General features: G+C 44.1%; 1 protein-coding gene across 1 annotated transcript in view; it reads left to right on the forward strand.

The window, feature by feature from the left end:
- Positions 1-20,813, forward strand: part of KCNS1 (potassium voltage-gated channel modifier subfamily S member 1) — a 73,794-nt gene that overhangs the window by 38,525 nt on the left and 14,456 nt on the right. The window contains exon 3 of the mRNA XM_054980440.1: positions 1,002-1,536. Coding sequence (XP_054836415.1) covers positions 1,002-1,536 — 535 coding nt within the window. The remainder of the gene's footprint in view (positions 1-1,001; positions 1,537-20,813) is intronic.

The following is a 20,813-nucleotide window of genomic DNA, read 5'->3' on the forward strand; positions in this document are numbered from 1 at the left end:
TTTTTAAAAGTTTGCCCAATATGTTTTGAGTTTACCATTCTTTTTCAAGAAAAAATTCACTTTTGCAACTTTTAAAAAAAGAAACAGCCTCTCTCCCTGTCCTTATTTTTGTTCCTGTTGGTAAAGATAGAAAATAAACTCACAAAGAAGTCAACGAGCTTTAATATTGAGCATGTTAAAAAAAAACCCCACTATCCACTTTAGATGTTTCGTCTCTCTTTCACTGGTGTATTTGGATCGCATAGCATAGTTTTAAAATAACATACAATTATGTAATGTTTTCTTTTCAGTATGGAATAAGCAGACAAGTTCTCAGGCCAGCGGATGACAATCCAGATAGTGTTCTAAGAGGCTTAGTGGGGGCAGCAGGCCAGGCAAAGTGAAACCACCAGCTCTGTGATGGCCACATGCCTGCAACCTAACACAGAAAGTGCTTTCAGCCATTGCTTTTAAAAACTAGAGGGGCACCATGTTTGGAAAGGATGGTATGCTTGAGAACCTCCATTACATAAATCAACAATTATGGCACTGCAAACTTAGTTGCCTGCAGTAAATTCAAAAGAATCCCAGAATAGACCAGTAAGGCCCGTTTGATTCCCCCTTATGTAGCATCCCCGGAAAAGTCCCCTCTTCTCGGATCCTGGAGCGGAGGGGGTGGTCTCTTGCGGGTTGAGAAAGAGCAGGCAGATGCCAGTTCTCTGTGGCTGACCTTTCTCTGCCTGGCAATTAACTGCGCCTGTCTTGAGAGTCTGCAAAAACGTCGTTCTCTCGTTCTGATTTACAGATAAGCGCACAAAATGCAACCACGATTTGTTGCGTGGCTTTCCGCCGTGCTTTCCATCCCCTCCCCTGTCTCCTGAGAGCCCGTCGCTCTTAATTAATTGCCTTCCAAACGGCCCCCAGCGCGGCGCAAGCGGCAGCACTCCTAGGCACTCCGAGCCCGCGGGGAACGCGTCTCTCCTCTGCTGCTTTGCTCCATCTGCCCCTCGGGCTTGAACCAGCCGAGAGCAGCTTCTCCGGGCTGGCGAGGGAGAGCGCGCAGGCGGGCCGCGGTCCTCGGCGCGCTTGCTCGCCTGCTTCTTCTTGCGGAGAACAAAGCGCGAATTTGCAGACGGTTCCCGGCGTGGCGAGCAGAGCCTCCAAAAGGCAGAGAATGGCAACGCTCCGCTTAGTCCCGCGGCGCCTGCGGAGGTGTGCCCCGAGCCCTCGGCCAGGCGCGCCGCTGAGTGGCTGGAGGGGTCCCCAGCGAGCGGAGGAGGACGCTGGGCAGCCGCGGCGCTAAGCTGCCCCGGTCGCGCTCCGGATCCGGGTGGAAGGAAGGAAGGAAGGAAGGAAGGGCTGAGGCTCCCGGGCGCCTCCCAGCTGAGCCGCACATGGCTCTGGGGGAGCGCGATCGGCGCGCCGAGAGCCTGCAGCCTCGGCGAAGCATGTGCGCGCTCAACTCCGCCCGGAGTCCTCGACCGGGGCGCAGCGGCTGAACGCGGTGCTCGGCAGAGGGGCGCGCTCGCCGCCACCTGCACGCTCCTGAGCCGAAAGGTAGGTACGCGAATCTGGGGAGCGGGGAGCCCTCGGGAGGCTGCCTCCTGCTGGCCGGGGGCGCCCGGGACTATCCCCCCCCCCAAGCTTTCAGGTAGGGCTTTTTCTTCCAGAGGAGACATAAAGACTTCGAGAGGCAGCTGGAGTAGTAGCTAGTGTGGGACCAGAAACTGGGAAACCCAGATTCGAATCCCCACTCTGCCAGGGACGCTTGCTGAGTGACCTTGAGCCATCATACTCTCACAGCCTCACCTACCTCTCAGGGTTGTTGAGAAGATAAAATGGAAGGGAGGAGAATGATGGAAGCAAGTTTAGATCTCCAGTAGGAAGAAGGGTGAGTTGTCTAGTCCAGCCTACCCATACAGTGCTGGATTTGAACCAGGGCTCTCTGGCAGGTAGCCCCCACCCAGACTTCTTATTAGTGCCAGAGAGCGGCTGTTCCCTCCACCCCCATCCCCTTCTATTTGTAATGCCATTATTCAGTGCTGCTGGGACAATAGGCACCCCAACCCATTTTCAATGCCAGAGCCCAGTATTCTTGTGCTAAAGTAAAATGTTACTGACCATGTACAGAGTGCTTGTGTCTGACTACTAGGGGAGGGGTTGTAATGTGACGCTTCAATGACTGTTCATGTGTTCAGCACCAAGTACCCGAGTTCTCTATGGAAGCAAGATCATATAAAATACTTCTGAAAATGAAAGCCTTTCTGGGCATGTTCAGAGGGCTGTTAGCCAGCCTCTATCCATCCTGGGCTATGGGAAAGAACTGTCATGTTAGGTGATGTGGTGTCAAGGCAGACTTCAGCACATTTGAGAAATTAAGCACTTTGTTTAAAGGTGTCTTGCTGTGTTCACATGGGCACACGCACAGAGCCTTTGCTGCATGCTTTCTTGCTTTCTCCCCTGAAGGCTCCTGCAAACTTTTCCAGCGGTGTTGAGAGCAGAATGTGCCGGCTGGTGCTGAGTCTGTCATTGGACAGAGCTGGCACTGCCTCTCAGAGGGGTCATACTGCCCTTCGTAGACCAATGGCCTGACTTGGTATAAGGCAGTTTCTTGTGTATCCTAGAATTTGAGCCCCATGACAACTAGCTTGTCTTCCCTGTTTATTTGCTTATTCTTTGCGTCCCACATTTCAGCCAAGATTAGCTCTCAAAGTTAGTTACAACAGTTGAAACATATCACAAAGAAAGTTGCGTGTGTGTGTGTATGGCAGACTTTTCGGACCATTGGCAGTCAATTATAGAGTCTGGGTTCTTCTCTCCAGTGGAAGCATGCACTCCTTGAGGCTGGCTGATGGTAAACATGCCAAGCCATGGAAGCAGCTCTGCTGTGAAAACTAACGTGAGCCTTCTCAAGGATAACTGTGTAGGGAGATGGGAATCCAGAAGCTCTTGGCTTTGCCATGTCTCTCCAGCTGAACTGAGCACTGCCCCTTCCTCTCATAAACATAGTAGCTAGTTCTGGCCCTGCAAGATGCATTAGCACAGCGCAAGCAGATTCCCACTGAAAAGTCCTTTTGGTGCTGTGCTCCCAGTGACCTGATCCAAATGCCACTGAGAGTAAGAAACATCTGTGGATCTCAAGGATGTTGGGACCAGTTGATTATTTGCACAAGTGTGCCTTTGGGGCTCCAGCATTCTGGTTCTATGAGTCCTAGAAGCAAAGGTGCTTCTTCACAGCCTATACTGATGCACCAGTAGCTTATCCAGCACATTGCATTGTGGGTAACAAATTCCCACACTCAATTTTGCACTAATGTACAGAAATGGGAGTGTGGGAAGAGCCTGTGCAGTCAGTGATCAACTTAACGAGTTTTGCTGAGGAGCTGACGTGAGATAAAGATGATCATTCATTCGCTCTTTATTTATGGTCATTTGACCAATCATATAACGCAGTTACACTAAAAATAGAAATTCAAGACATACAATAGAACAACTAAAAGAATTTGAACTTAAGATCTAGCTACAGTACAATATAATTTCCGAGATCTGAATATCACCCAACAGTATCTGGCTATTTGATAAGTAACCTTGGCACTCTTATCAAATAGGAAACCATCAAGTCTAGCTTTTTCAGTGAGATCAGAGATTTTACCTAATAATGGTGTGATCATCTCATCCCAAGCTTCCCTATAATACGGGCAGCTAAAAAACGTGCTCTGTAGTTTCCACCTTTCTTAACAGACAGGAGTAAAGCCTTTCCAGATAGAGGATTTTATTGTATCTGCAGAAGGAAGGGCCAAGCACCTTGCTAGGGTGAACGCTCTTCTGAAACCATTTATTTCTAAGGATGTTAAGTAAACTGACAGCTTATTTTGAAAATTTGACCACACATCCTCATTTTGTAAGCTAGCAATATCAGTTTGGCATTTTATATCCTCATTCTGTTTGGCTAGTCTCTTTGCCTGATCGTAACCATAGGATAGGAGGACATGAGGAGAAAAGCCAGTTCTAAAAACGGAGCGGTTACAGAATCTTTCTGGGCATGGCCTTGTGAATGTGCCTGGGTCTTGAAGTTGTGTATGTCTGACTGGTAAAACCAGAAGTTTATTAAGAACTGGGGAAGGCAAAGGCAAACCACCCCATAAAAAGTCTGCCAAGAAAACGTCGTGATGCAACGTCCCCCCCACATGGGTCAGTAATGACTCGGTGCTTGCACAGGGGACTACCTTTACCTATTAAGAACTGCAGGTGACTCCTCCGTGGAATGAAGAAAACTGAGGAGACAGTGGTGCACCCTGGTCTCTGCAGCTCAGTTGCTTTTTGTTTGAAGGCGAACACATTTTCTTGTCCTTTTAAAAACAGCAGGACTACAGCTGGTGTTGGCGATGACCAGCAATGTGGTTCTTGGGACCACCAGATGATGTTGGACAGCAACCAAACCTGCCCTTGGGAATGAAATAAAAATACAAGGAGAATATATTTCTGCTTCCTTTCCTCCGGTTCTCCTCCATCCTACTTCATAAAGTGCAAAATATGTTCATCTTAGCTTGGGGCTGTCTAGTGTAAGATCAAGGAATAATATTAAGCCTGGATGTGGCCCATGGCATCTCCACCTCTGTGTGATTATGGAACCAACAAACAGCACTTTGGGACTGGGCCATTGTTTCTAATTGATAGCGAGTCTCTGCTTTATTGCTCCCTGCATGAAAAAGGTAAAGTGAATCCCTTTTGTGCCTGCTGCACATCAAGTGGGGGGGAGGGGTGCAAGAGAGGACTGAGGGTGTGTGTATTTAGAGCAGCTTTTCCCCTTCAACCCATGATGCTGATCTTCTGCTTGGCAAGAGGCATTCTCGATCTCCCTGTGCCACTGGTGGTTTTCTGAAAGCTCATTAACACCCTTCCATTGCCTGCTTATGAGAGCTCTGTCATGTCTGCTCTCAGCTGCATATGCTGCCTCATCCTGTTGGAGAAGAGCATGTGGGTGGTGCACAAAACATCAGTGTTCCTAGTGGCTATGGCAGTGGCATTCCTAACTGCACCCAACACCCAACACCAGGGTGGGGTGCTGTGATTGCAGGGGGTGGGAGAGCTTGAAAGTGGGCAAAGGGTGGGCAAGTGGGGGCATGTGAGTGGGAGAGCAAAAAGGGAAGCCTAGTAGAGAGCATGGGGACAGTGCACTCTCTTTCCAGGGCTCCCCAAAACCTGGAACCAGCCCTAATGGTATTGAACCATCTTTGGGGCTAGGATGTGTGGCCTGTCATGCAAAGGGGCAGTTCTACGAACGGTGGCTAATATCATCAGCCTCTTCTCCAATTCAGATTAGGCATATAGGTGAAAAGCAGTATGGAAGGTGTGAAACAATTCGTTTTGCCTGCTCTTGCAACCACAGGAAGAGGCTTAGAATGGGCAGTAGTGGCCTTTGGTCAGCAGCAAAGGAGATTTAGATAACAGAGGAGTCTAAGCCGGATCATTTGGAAGCTTTTGGAGGAGAAGCGTGGAGGGAGGAGGCTTAGATGGCAGGTAGCTGCTCAAATCTAATATGTGTGAGGGACCTGCAGGTGGCACAGGTGAAGGGTCTTTGGCAGGCAAAAGGGTGGTGTATCGTGAGAAGGGATTTTTTAAAGCTCGCTGCTGCTGCTGCTGCTGATGACCTCCTCCTCCTCCCCAAATCTGAGAGGTGATAGGGAGAAGCCTCAGTATGGTCCTTTGACCACCTTGTCAGTGTCTCCAGCATTTGCACCAGCAGAGCTGGGATAAAACTTGCAACCTCAAACTCAGGACACAAGGCTGGTTTGAAATGAGACTGCAGCGGATGGTCAACATTCCCTACATGGGGGTTCACGGCAATGCTGCTTCCTTGCTTTGCTGCAGAGCTGAGACCTGAGAAGCTTCACAGAAACATGGGCTGAGCGTGTCCTGTGTAACACAGGAGACTGTGTTCACTGGGGAAAGGCATCAGTTATGGCTCGACTTTGACCACGTTCTCTTTTCTTGGGCCATCACGTTCTTGAGATGTATAATGGCCATTTCTCCAGCACCTTCCCTGCAAAGAACTATTGAAAACTCTGGAAGTGGGGGTACTTCCAGAGTGACTTTCTGTACCCTTTCAGCACCAACTCATTTCTTTCTTCATCATTTTCACAGAAGGTCAAGTCAGCATAAGTTAGGTTCTTATTTTCATCTTCTCAATGGCAATTCTGTGAAGCATGTTATGACAAGCCCAAAGCCACTCAGTGAATGATGTGGCAGGGCAGAGATGTGAACACAGATGATCTCCCTGACCACTGTCCAAACACTGTTCTCACTTTCAAAAAGACTTCTGCAAACTGTGTTTATCAAAGGTAACTTTGGTCATTTGTCAGGCTCTTAAAAAGTCCTGGTCACCAAGTAATTCATGATCATGTATCTTAGACTTCCACTGGAAAACTAAAGCCTAATTTTATGTAGGATCCATTTATATCAAACTTGGGTAAGAAAAGAGCAAGAGTTTAGTAGCACCTATAAGACTAACAAAATTTGTGGTAGGTTATGAGTTTTTGGGAGTCACAGCTCACTTCTTCAGATACAGCTAGAATGTGAGTCCAGGGAGAGTGGAGCGATTACAGAAGCCGAATGATAATAGCCAGTGAATGACAATAGCAGGCGTAATCGAATAGGGTGGGGTAAGCAGAGGGGTAGTGTGTGTGCAGAGAAATCAGCCTTGGTAATGAGACAGGAAGTCTATGTCCTGATTCAGCCCAGGTGGATGCATTGTCTCAAGCTTCATTACCAGTTGCAATTCAGTCGTCTCTCTTTCTAATCTCCCTTTGAAATTCCTCTGCAGGAGAACTGCTACTTTTAGGTAATCCTTGGAACTGCCACTATTGAACTACATATATGCATCACTGAGTTTATCAGGAAAAGACCTGCTTTTTGGATTATTTATGTTTTATATGGGTACACTCTAACTTGCATGCATAATCAGTATCATTATAATTATTATTATAAAATACTCCATCTTTCTCACTGTAACCCAAAGTGGATTACACAGTGCTAGTGAAATATAATATAATCAACTGCTAGGACATTCACTGAGCAAAATACAATAACCAACAACAGTTAGGACAGTTAGTGGGCTGATACAATCGGGAATGGTAGCAGAAAATTTGAAACAAGCACAAAGCTGAGGACAGAGATACAGAGGTGGGTATCGTCTGCATATTGTGACTTTAGTGCTTAGTGTTAAACAATTGTATTTATCTCTGTATTCTAGTAGGCAGAACTATTGCTTAATTTGCAGAAATAAAACCTCTAAGGTTTGGGTTATAATGCTGAAATGAGGCTGTGGGCTTTGGTTAACATGACATAGATTACAATTATTCAAAAATTTCTGGATAAAACCATAGCAATCTTAACTTTTGAATTTCAGGTAACTTGGCTGCCATAAGATGGTAGCTCTTCTCTCTGATACTCTTTTTTTTCGGAAGGAAAATGGGCTGTGTGTCTTGAGTCTCGCAACATGTAGAAACATTCTTGCCAAATAATTTGAAACTTACCATCAAAGGCTGCAGTTTTTTGCTCCCAGGTTTGAAGGGGTTATGAAAAGAGCATCATCGCTCATGGTGTGTGTGTATCTTTTTTTCAAAGTCTGTCTGTGGCAATCTCTGTAAAAGAAATGCATAGGTAAACAATACTTACAATGTAAACAGTTTCAAGCGAGCAGCCATATTGGTCGGAAGTAGGAGATGAAGAATCAATTGGTTGCAGAGTGCTAAGTGTATATGTGGAAACTAAAAAATAATTGAAAGATCCCCCGTGGCAAAGCTCCATGCAAAACACATAAGGGTTGTACAATTATTAAAGATTCCTTGCCTCTGCACTAATTGTTTCTTCATCTTTGTTTTGCCTTGGTGCACCACCCACCCACCCCTTCTTCAATGAAGTAGAACAGCAAGATTTGAGTCCAGTAGCATCTTAAAAATTAACAAGATTTTCAGGGGAGAAGCTTTCAGATCTGAAGGTAACTGACAAGGGGAGCTTTGACTCTTGAAAGCTTATACTCTGGAAATCTTGTTGGTATTTAAGAAGCTACTGGACTTGAATAACACCTCTATGAGATCACCTTGAACTGTTTTGTGGTGCAGTTATGGTCTTCTAAGCCCACTGAAGGCCATAGGATTGGAAGTCTCTAATGTTGCTTAAGATTGCATTGAAAAACTATTGTTATATATAATGAAATGGCTGAATGCCAATTATATCTTTTAAAGGTGCCCCTCCAACAATCCAGAAAGCTTCCTCCTCTTTTAAGAGACCTCTTTGTTGCCGTTTATGACGGGAGTTCCTGCCCAGAACATGTTACCACCTCTCTGCTTCTTTAAAGGCCAAGTTCAAACCTTTCCTCTTCTGTGACGCTTTGGGCTCAGTCCTTATCTGCAACTGAAACAGATTCTCAGTATGTCAGGGAGGTAGCTGTGTTGGTCTGTTGCACCAAAAATAAACAGGAGAATTGTGGCAACCAACTAACATCATTTTCCCCCCAGCATAAGTGTTCATAAACTAGCACTCTTTTATTCACATGTACAGAGTAGATCCCTTGCAGCCATTTTGTGTAGGAGGTATGAAAACAAACAAACAAACAGCTGGGTCGAGGGGACATAAAATGCAGGGTGAAATGTAATGATACGCAATTCAGATCTAATCAAGAAAAAGAGACTATTCACTAGTTATGCTAAGCTAATGCCTAGGTTTTCCTGAAATTCTGAAATTTCATAGTGACATTAAAAATTCCAAGTCTCTGTTCAACCCGGGAGGAAATGTGGAACTTTTGAACCCTAAATAGGTATAATTACATTCTCATGTCTTTGTTAAAATTGTAAACTCTTTAAGGAATTGGACTTTCTAAAGGTTACTTTGTAAAGTGTTACAGATGGCGACTGCCCTATAAATATAACTCTGACTCCGCTGAAATCAACAAAGATTGTCTTTTTAGTAATTAGGGCTTTGTCCTCCAAGTTGGGTTCGCTGTGAGGTTTTCCTACAGGCAAATGGCAGCGCTTGTAGCTTGAAATTACGATCATTCTTCTGGAAGAAATGGATTAGTCACTGCTTCACTGAGAATACAGCCCGTGCAGAAGTTAATCAGACAGCAATATTCTCCCTTGTTTGCTTTTGCAGAAATGATCCTCTTACTTCCTCCCCCCCCAACCCCCCCCCCCCGTGTGTGGAGGGAGTCGAAAAGAAAATCGATGATGCAGCGAAGCTCTGTGGTTTATCACAGGCAGCGGTAGCGCTGCAAGATGTGCACAAATCACGGAAGTTCCTTTTTATATGTTTAATACTTGTTATTGGAAAAAAATAGGCGTGGCTTTCTATAGCTGCAGCAACAGAACACATTTGCTGGCTCAGGGCAGTTGTGGCTTCCATACCTCAAATGTCAGTGCAACCCCAAGCAGAGTTACTCTAGTGTAAGCCCCTTGAAATCAGTGGGCTTAGACTGGAGTAACTATGTTTAGGATTACACTGGGCGAGGCTTATACACAGTCCCCAAGTTCTTGATTACTGTTTGCTCCAATCTGTAATCCATTTTTAAGACTTAAAACCTATTTAACCACCAAACTGCTTAAGACAGCACCCTCATCATCACAAATGCCTTCCTGTGGAATGTTCAGCTCCCCTCCCTCCACAACATGGTGTTCTCCGTCTGTTTCAAATATTTAAACCTCACCTACTAACTGAAGTTCTCAGGGAAGCTGACAATGTATTTAAAACAAACAACCAGCTTTTAAGTATAACAGTGCAATAAGTCTGCTGGAAGTTATGAACGGCAGCAAAAAAATCAACAAGCCAGTCTGTTTACAGTTGAATAAACACTCAATGAGCATTAATATTCTTGTCTGGCACCCAAAACTCATCATCAGCTAGATGGCAGGAGTTTGTAGAAGGCATCCTCTCCCCATGAGAAAGACAAACTGTGGTGGACATCCATCTTGCCCTTGGAGAAGGTGGGGGCACCCAGAACTGGACATCTGATTAGGATCACAAAAATCAAGCATGTTTTTTATGGGAGCGTTTGTTTGTTTGTTTGTTTGTTTGTTTGTTTGTTTGTTTGTTTGTTTGTTTGTTTGTTTGTTTGTTTAATAGTCTGCCATTCTCAATGAGACCCAAGGCAGATTACACAATGCTTAAAATGCCTCTGGTTCCAGCTTCGAATTGTGCCCAGAGAAAAACTTTTTCAGTACTAGCAACATATGCTAATTCATATTTATGTTGCCTTAATTCCTGGTCACTGGAGCAGATTGGGCCTGTGCTCTGTCAGCTTGAAGGGCCACATCCCATGTTTGTTGTCTAATTATTTCTTTAGCTCCCAGGGACTCAAGATGCTTTGGGACTGGGAGGGTAAAACCACAGAGTTGAAATTTTTCCTCAACAGCTCTCACCTATCCTGAGTGATAATTATCTAGGAGAATTAATGAGGTTAATCTAGGCAAAAGAGGGTAAATATTAATTTGAGCCAGAACCATAAGGCTTGAAACCAGCCATGTGCCTCAAGCAGAACCAATCCTGACTGTACTCTGAGAAAGGCATTGGGCGCACAGCACAGATCCCCAAATACTGATCTAAGACATTTGGATTCTATTGCTTCTAAATTGTGAAAAATTGCTTCTAATTTTGCCCCTGCAGACCATTTCTATACATTAGAATTCCCTAAATACCACAGAACCTTTACCCTGACCCACTTTAATGTGCTACCATCCACCCTTCTTGAAGAGAAAGATTCACGTACTCCATGCTCCCAGCGTATCTGCTCCTTTCAATCAGGTACTTTTGTGTTGCTCATTTTACAGGGACATTCAGAAAATATATTTTGTTCCAATCTTGTCAAAGTATTCAGGCAGATCTGACAATTATTATTCTTCTCTTATCCTTTTTGATCGTTTTGACGAAACCACCACTAAGGTGGCAAAATTTTGTGCCTGGGGATGTTCAACAAGGAAACAAATGGTCTAGAATTTTAACAATTTCATCATTATTAACTATGATATGAATTGTTATAGAGTGTATTATTCTTTTCCGTATTCTTTTTTCTGTATTGTTGACTTGTTTGTAGTGCATGGCTACAAACAAGGATTGCAACAAATAAAACTGAACTGAACATATTTATTTAGATACTTATACCCTAATTCTCTCCCCACTGGGGCTCAAAGTGGTCTACAACATCATTCTCCCTTCTTCAGTTATATTCTCATTCAGTTCTTCAGTTATATTCTCATTTCCAGCAAGCTGCCGAGGCAGATGTCCATCTGCCAAACCTTCCAGGAGGTGAAGATGAAATTAACAAACCCTCTGAGGGTCAAGCTAGAAGTGACGAATTACACCTGAATGGCAAGTGAACAGACTCACATGTATTACTCCCTGTTCACTTACGCTCCACTTGCACTCCACTCGATCACATAGTGGAGCGCAAGCAGAGTGCAAGTGAACAGGGAGGAATACATGTGAGTCTGTTCACTTGCCATTCAGGTGTAATTTGTCACTTCTAGCTTGGCCCTGAGGAGCTATCTCTACTGGCTCTGTGTAGAGAGGTGAAATTGACTGTGTTTCCCAGCTAATATTGTGTTTCCCAACACTTGAGCATCCTTGTATAAGATGTATCGTGTAGAGAGACACACTGGCAATCTATTCTTGTTAACAGCTTTGTAGCTGTATTCTGAACTGACTGCAGGTTTTCAACAGACTTGACCTCCCTCCGCCCCGAAAACAGACATCTAAGCAGGATGTTATTGGTGCATGGGTGTCTGTCACCAGATTACATCCTTCTGGCATGCTAGGAAACTGTAGAAGCTTAATTATGCAGACCTCTTAGCCCCAAATGGAAATTAGAGAGTGATGTCTTGGGTCATCAGCAGTCTGCCACTTTCCTTTTGAGGATAATCTGCTACTTCTGAAGCATCCCATGGAAAACATTAATATCTTCTAGATATACCACCAGTCACTTAGTGGAACCGTCTTAGTAGAATGAGCAAGAATCCAGTGAGGCTGCAATTGGACACATCTCCATGGGCACACTGCCTATCCCTGAGGAAGAAACAAATGGAAAGTGAACAAAGTAAACATGGGGAAAGGGCTGAAACCTTGTTCAAACTGTGGCATCCCACTGAAAATGGATGCCAAGCGTTACCCACCAAATATTTTGCAAATGCCTTTGCAGTGGGCCTCTGAGGTTTTTTTAGTTCGAGGAGGAGCAGTTGAGGAGTTAAATAACCCTTTTGCCAGCAGGAATAGGACAGTCACTGGTGTTCCACACATTCAGTAGCAGCAGCAAGGAAAGTCTTTCCTTCAAACCAGTACTTCCAATGGGTGCTGTGCTCCAGCTGGCATTCTCTGCCTGGGGTCTAGTCATCTTCCTTCAAATCAGAACTCTTTAGCAAGGATAGCAATTTTTCAGCTCACAACACAATAGTGTTTTGTCGCTGGGAAAGTGCTGCTTTTTCCCCAAGCGCATGTTGCTATTGCTGTGCAGAATTTTATCTGTTTAGTAGATTTTTATCTTGCAGATTCTAACTCCACTGGCTTCTGAGGCAGCTGACAGTTAGAACTGTCTACAATAAAATAAACCGGATTTCTAGTATAAAATCACGATGATGTGAAAAAGCCAAATTAAAGCCCAGGTTAAGATCCCGGTGAGCTGCTGTGCAAAGTGCATTCTAGAGGTAAGTCACAGCTACAGAAAAAGCCCTGTTTGTTGATAACCCTCCCTTATCTCTATGGGTAAAGGGCAAACAGGGCAGAATATCTTAATTGATGGGCAGATCCACATGGGAGCAAGCTGTCAGGCTATGGATGACAGGATGCAGCAGATAGATTTAACAGCAACAAGCAGGCTGTTAAATACCATGGTCCCAGCTCTGTTATTGCAGCTCGGTTGTGGACAGTGCCCCCGATATTGCTAATACGGCCCTCAAGAAAACTGTTTCATTTATTTATTTAAAGTATTTCAGCAGTTTTCCCACCAATGTGGGCTCCAGATGATTTACATGCATAAAATGACAACAGTGAGTTAAGAGTGACATTAGAAACCAAATGCACCATTTCAGCATCAATGTAAAATCAACAATACAGGAACTGAACAACTCATCAGAATAAAATAAACAGAAAGCTCTTTGAAATAAAATAACACTAAGAACTAATAGGAAAGTAATTGCCCTCGCTTCCACTAGTAGCCCATTCTGGCTGTCTTTTTCATGCCTACATCCTTTTCAGGCATGATGATCAAGTGTCCGAAAGGCTCAAAAAAAGAGAAGGTTGTGCTTAATTGAGATTCTCCCCATATGCGCTGTCACCATGTTGAGTGAACGGGGAAGCGTGTATTTTTGCCATGAACACATAGAGTTGATATATGTGCACATCAACCCTAAAACATTCACTGGTCAGTTCTCATGTACAAAAGCTATGCAAGCATGATGAATATCTGCATTGCACCTGTTCTCACTGTAATATTTCCCACTCTGGCATCTGTCAGGTTACTCTCTCTCCCAACTTGTGCAACTAACCAACAAGCAGGTGAGCAAGGTACAACTCTACCCAGAGGCTAGGGCAGAAATTATTTTGTCTGAGGGACACCCAGCCTTCGTTTTGGGGATCCCTCACTGCCCCCCCCCCAGCTCTCTTAAGAACGTTGGAGAGATTTTTCCCTTTAGTAACTACCACCACCTCCTGGAACTCAGAGCGGGACCACAAGTGACGCCTGACACAAGTTGGACACTTGCCAGCTTCCCTCAAGTTTTGATGGGAAATGTAGGCAGCTTGGTGGAATGTTGGACAAGTGACAGTTGAAAAGTCCATTGGACAGCAGTCAGAGAGTCAAGCTGCAAGACCAGGATGCCTACATTTCCCATCAAAACTTGAGGGAAGCTGACTAGTGTCCAACCTGTGTCAGGCGTCACTTGTGGTCCTGCTCTCAGTCCTCTCACTGGTTTGATGCCAGGAAGACCATCAAACAGGGCAGTTTGGTAATGTGGGCAAAGTACGGCTGGCAGGAATCATATCAGTCTCTTTAGCTCTTAAACAATATAAAGCCTTATTTTACCATCAACATTTCTATAAGGTAAACAGGGTATAGATATGAGAGTGCCTGTGCTAAGAAAGAAGTTAAAACAGAGTAAGATTTCTAACCTAACTTGGAAAACTTCAGTTACTTGGCATTTGCTTTCTTCCTTTCTTCCACCAGGCTGTAGCAAATAGGTGAATATTGTAAGAAAACATAGCAGAGTTTGTGCAAAGATTGCGCATTGGAAGTAATGAGAATAGACACACACACACTCCAGTATAGCTCTGTAAAATTGCTTTACTAAAGGATAAAAATAGGGTTACATTTGGAGAAAATAATAAATTGCTAAGCTGACTACATCTTGCTAGAAAAGTTACTTAGAGAAGACTGGAAGACAAAGTGGATAAAGAGCAATAAAACTTCAGTACATAACATCAATTAATTGCCCCCAATAAACAAACTGCCTAATAGAAAGTCCTAATCCTACTTCATTAAGCTTAGTGACTCCCCTTTCTATGGAGGGAATCGTATTCAAAGCTCTAATGGTTACATTCAAAGTATGTTTACTAATTAAGTAGGTAACACAAACAGTTTAACTCTTTCATGACTGAAATGAAAACACTTGCTAAATCCCAACAAATATGTAGTGGAAGCCCCCCCCCCTCCATCATCTCTTTCTTTCTCTTACACATACACACCCGGAAACAAATAGAGCTCCTTTTCAGCCCCCCCCCCAGTGCGTTTTGCTCCTGGGCCAGTCTGAGCTCTGAAATTGTGATTGCTGGAGCAGTCAATGGCCCAGTGCTACTCACCTCAGAGGGATTCACCGTTTTCCCCACAAGATGCAAACACATATTGAAACTGGGCTGGGGGAGATGGGATCTTCCCAGCCTGCCTGTCTCCCTCAACGCCAGTTCCTCTCCATCAATGTCAGGCCTTCCTAGGATGAAACACTTTCCCCTGTTCTCATCCATAATACAAAATGGCAACCATTCATACTGGGAGGATCACGGGTAGCAAACACTCCCATTATGTGTGGTTAGTAGGCATCCAGTATGTGTGACTGTAATTTCTGAAAAAGACATTTAATTTCATTTTTGATGGTGCAAGGAGGGAGTTTTGCAAGCTATGCGCTCGCCCTACATTTTTAAAACAACAGCACTACTATTCTTACCCCTGTAATCCTTTTCCATTTAGGGAGATTTCATATTTTAGCGTTTCATTCATATACTGGTTGTGCGCTTGCACCCAATTCATGCATATTTGCAAATGCCTTATATGAACGAGGAGACTATAAGTGGAGTAGAAAATTATTCCTTGTTCCCCTTTGCTGTCTTGAGAAAGCCACAATCTCTTGGCCTTAGTCTGCCTTGGCAGACAGTACAGGGTGCTTGTTACAGAATGCAAAGCCTCGAAACACTCTGAAATACACTTTGAAATGCTGTAGAAATAACAGTTATTTCCATACTTGCAGCTGGCAAATGTTTTAGGAAGAATAGGAGGAAAAATCACATATCTTTGTGATTTTGTAATGATCAGGGTAGGAAATTGCAGTCTCTAAAAACTCCTGGCTCGATCTTTGCATTTCACCACTTTCCGCCTTCGTCTGAATCACAAAGGTGCACATCTCTGGGCAGTTATCTGGCTGTTTTATTACATAAAGCAAAATCCATGTAATACCTGTTATTAGGACCAACTAAATCGACTCAAAACATCATGCAAGCTGTCAAACTCATCAGAACTAGATCGGGCTAAATGTTACAGAGAGAGAGAGAGAGAGAGAGAGAGAGAGAGAGAGAGAGATGTATTCTGCTTTGCTTGGTCCCTCATCCACATACTGACCTTCCTTAGCTTCCAGTAACGTCCAAATGTCTTCCTTAAAGAAGTAATAACAGGAGCAATATTATGTGATGTAATTTTTTTTTTTTATGTATAGCCCCTTCATCCCAAATATTGGAGCAGGCAGCATATGTAGTAAAACCTTAACAACACAGAATAAAACATGACTTGACTTAGATTCCGTTGTGAATGGAGACTCCAGCTAAACTGGATTTGTTGATGAAAACATGAAGGCGAATGGACTTTATTTAGAATTGCAGTGAGATATAGACTTGCAGAAGTCACCCATCTTCCTAAAATATCATCTGAGAAGCAAGCTTGTTATATCTAACGCGGGATGCAACAGAATACCTTCCTCTGCAGTTCAAAGTTTCTTGGTAGATTTCCAGATCCCTCCATAAACCACACGCAACCTTTTCCTGCCTTAGCATCTTGCTTCGCTGCCCAGTGAACCTTTTTAGAACACTGAAAATGTAGATGTTTTCAATGTTCTAAAAGGCACATCCCCTAGGGATGTCATTGCATAACATAGTGAGGAGGGCTTTGCGGCAATGTGGCTGAATATGTCACTCGAGGAGAGTTCGTGTCTAAAAATTCGATCTGCTCTTTTCCCAGTTGAAGGATGGGGGCTCCCCTCTTGGAAGATTAATAATTAAAACATATGATTTGATCTTGCTCGATAAATTTCACACGGAATCAGAGTACTGACATTATGGATATTTGCAAGAACCTCAAAGCTTTAGCAACAGCATTGCTTTGAAGCCGCTGAGCTGCAGAATATTAAATTGGATGTTTGTTGAAGCATTTTAGAGGAGGGAAATACCCCTGGAGTAAGAGAGCTTTTAGATGTGAGATCTATCAATTTGTGATTGTAAAGGTATGCTTGATTTGTGGGGAAATTGATGGTGGGAGCTTCTGAGCTGGACCAAGCCTTTATGGGGGAAAGACATTTATGGGAAGAAGGCAGATCTGTATCTTGCCATAAGAGCTCCAGTTTGGTGTAGTGGTTAAGAGCGCGGGACTCTAATCTGGAGAGCCGGGTTTGATTCCCCACTCCTCCGCTTGAAGCCAGCTGGGTGACCTTGGGCTAGTCACAGGTTTCTGGAGCTCTCTCAGCCCCACCCACCTCACAGGGTGTTTTGTTGTGGGGAAAATAATGGCATACTTTATAAACCACTCTGAGTGGGTGTTAAGTTGTCCTGAAGGGTGGTATATAAGTCAAATGTTGTTGTTGTTGTTATAAGCTCTTTCATTCAAAGAATTGGATCCAGCCAGCTTTTCCTCTTTGTCTCAGCCTCCTTACTACAGCCTCCACCCCAGATGGGTTTTGTCCATGCAAGCCCCATGATCACTAACATGGGCCCCTCCTTTCAGCTAAGGAAAACCTGGTCAAATCCAACCCTAAAAGATGAAACTGTTTGATTTAGGATGCAATCTTATGCATAGTCAGCAGGAAGCAAGTTGCACTGAATATAGTTGGCCTTACTTCCAAGCAAACCTGGGGTCTTAAACTCTCTCAAAGCCCTGCAAATAGCTAATGGTAGTCTCCTTTGCTCACTGTCACCAAAGAGCTTTCTTCTTAAATGACTCTTTCACACACGTTGCATACCAACAAAACCTGAGTTTGCTATTAAGGGTAAGTTGAACAGAATGTCTTGGCCAACCCCAGTTCATTGCTCAGTGTACCAATATAACAATACCTGTGTCCAAAGACCCATTTGTCACTTTCACACCTTGCATTTTTCACTGCACACTTTAGAACACTAATATTGGCAGTCCTTTAACCTGGAAAGCAGCAACGTCCTGGTTCTCTTTCTTGACTCCCATGCCAGCTGTTCGTGTCCATGGCAAGGGAGAGAGCAGTGCCTCGTGCCAGCCTAGAAAAAGCACTGCAGAACTATCCCAGTTGCCTTTCCAGGCTTTAATGGATGTGGGGCTCCATCTCTCAGCAGCAGGACTGTTTGGGAGGGTCAACTTTGTACGAGCAGAAGGTGTGACAATTGGTACTCTGTATGACTTTGATCAAGTCACAGGGGGTTAAAGTTTAGAAAGAACTCAAGATGGCATGGCTTGATTATCCCCCCAGAGCTAGCATTGAGAGGAGATATCTATTTATTATGCTATCCTAGTGACTTTCAAACTTTTTATAAAACAGGCACAACCGTCCAGTGTTGTTTTACAAAAAAAGATATGATATAGTGATGAACTAGAATACTATAGAAGTAGCATCTGCTATGACAAAAGCAGACAAAGAGAGGTGCAGTTTACATGGGGCCAGTGTACTGGGGGAAGAGGGCTAATGAGTTTTTTCCCCTCGTGTCATTTTCCTAATTTCATCTCCCCTGCTCCACTACTGTTTGCATATAGGCACAATGTCTCTTTTGCTTGCAGGGCAACTAGCTAAGATAGTGGGGATTTTCATTGGGAAAACTGTAGGAGGGGCTAAATTCCCATTACTGAGCAGCGCAGCTCCAAATCAGTAAGGAAAGTACCAAGTTACAAGTTGTGTGATTGTGTTATGTGCTATCCAGTCACTTCCAATTTGGTAATTGCTTTTTGTCTTCTTCTTGTTCAGCTGTAATCTTGATTTGGCACATTCTCCCTTAACCTTTTTTAGTAGCCATTTCAAGTCCTCACTATTTTCTGGCAGTATTGTGATGTTATAATTGTTAATGTTCTTGCCACCACTTTTCATTCCACTTTCATCTAAATCTTATCTAATCTTCCTTACAAAAGTTCCAAGTTACCTGATCTGAATTGGCAGACTTTTCTGGTAAGTTTTCTTTCCAGAGGAAAAAGGAAAATTCTCTCCAACCGTTTTCCCCACTATCATGACTAGGAGGTTATTTGTCTCATGTTGGTCTAGAAATAGGTTTTCGAGAGATGATTAGACGCAACAATCACGTGACCACCAGCAAGCTCTTTGAAGGTTTTATCAGGACTTTCCAATTTTTATTGACAAAATAACATCTCAGATGATAAGAGCAGTAGGATTAAAAAAGATCTGGGGTAATTAATATTTTCACTTGGTGCTTAAAGCTTAAGAAACAGGATGCCAGGTACTTGAAACTAGGAAGGATTTCCAGAATCAAGGCAACTCTGGAGAAGGCCCAGTCTCTAGTTAGCACTGTCCAGTGCTCACCTCTTACCTCTGAAGGTAGAGGCACAGAATTCAGGCTCCCTAGAGAAGATCTTAGCAAGCAGGCAGGTTCATATGTGTGTAAGTATTCTGGTCCTGGACCATGTGGAGCTTTCGTGATCAGAACCTGCACTGAAAATGGTGCCCTGAAACAAATTAGCATCCCGTTCTTTTGAGATTGTATGGATTTGTTGTCTGAAATTTACAGCAGTCAACAATCTTTCCATATTCTGAAACAACCGGAGGTTCTGAACAATCTTCAAAGGCAGACCCATGTAGAGTACTTAAAAGTAATCTAACCTGGATTTGGATTTGACCAGAACACAAATAACTGTTGCCAGACCTGACTCTCCCTTGGTAGCTACAGCTCTGATTTTAACAATTCCTTTTGTCCTTTAAAGTCCAGCAATTGAAGTGTTTTGTGGGTTCAGCATCGAAGGATGAAAGGGCAAGGGCAGGTGGCACAGATGCACAGAAATTTGTTGGAAATAAAAAGGCCACAACTTTATTTTACAGCTCATGGAGCCTTGGCACAGCATAGGGCATGGATCCAAGCATTGGCTGACCCATCTGCCAGCTGATAATCCTCTCACCCTTCAGCCTGCCTGCTGAAAGGGTAAACCATGGGATGATAGGCTGTGGGATTCCACATGGGCACAAACCTCTGTATGGATCCCCGACAGCCCCTGTCTCTGCAATGCATCATCCCAAGAGGATCTCCAAGGATGGAGAAACTGGACTCATGCCCTGTTTCCCCCCCCCCAAAAGGATCCGTGCCCATTCCTAAAACTGCCCCTCCCAAAGTTGTGACAAAGAATAGCCGAGAGCATAAAAAACCACATCAACACCAAGACATTACAGATCCCCAAAACAATACTCAAGCAGACTTTTTTGTCTTAAACCCAAGAGCCATTACAAATGCCAAACAATCCTTAGAAACAAGGGTGGGATGGGTAGGAGGCCAGGTCAGGAGTGGAGTGCTGGGAGCTGCCCTGGACAGCTCTGCAAATTGTTCCCAGCAGGTGGACCAGAGGGAAAACTTTGCCTTCAAGTTCTGCTGGCAGGAGCCCGCCTAGCTGGCCAGCTCACCACTGATTGGCTGGCTGGAGATTTTGCATCTGGGACTGCATGTGCAGCCCTGCAGAAGCAAATGGGAGCTGCCAAGCCCCCCGTGAAGATGGCGGTTGCCATGTGCTACCCCTCCTCACCCTGCAGACTGCAAAGGAGGCCCTGGGTAAGTCTGGGGCTGGGTGCATATAAATAGTTTTATTGTTGGTTAAATTGCTTTTCTGGCACAGAGATTTGGGCATTGCACTTTGTGATACATGACTCATGGCTTATGAACATACAGTGTTGCCTTGTGTTGAGTCAGACCGCTGATCCTTTTATTTGGCTACTGAGCAACTTTTATTTGTCTACTGAGCAACTATCTTCTTTTGAGAGGGAAAACCCCACAGATGCCGGGGATTGAACCTAGGGCCTTCGGTATGCAAAGTATGAATGATACAAAAATGAGATGGAATATAATATAGTAATTTTATATGCTCTTTGCAAGTTCATATCATTTATTTGTGAAGATGTGGGCATGGGGGGCTACTCCTTTTCTCCCCCCCCGTCCCAGTTTTCTGTATTTCATAGTCTATCAATGAAGCAACTGAAGTCAGGCATAGCAGGCGGTCCTTTGATGTATGGCTTGGCATCATGCTTTCCCTTGGCTGTGTCAGCAAAAGCTTCCTTTCTGCTTAGACCCGACACAAATTAAATGGGAGAATGACTGGCTGTACCACAGATGGCTTTTAATTTGCTGAGTCTGATCACTTTGTAGATGCT

This window comes from Eublepharis macularius, chromosome 5, assembly GCF_028583425.1.
Source record: "Eublepharis macularius isolate TG4126 chromosome 5, MPM_Emac_v1.0, whole genome shotgun sequence".
In the NCBI taxonomy this organism is placed as follows: domain Eukaryota; kingdom Metazoa; phylum Chordata; class Lepidosauria; order Squamata; family Eublepharidae; genus Eublepharis; species Eublepharis macularius.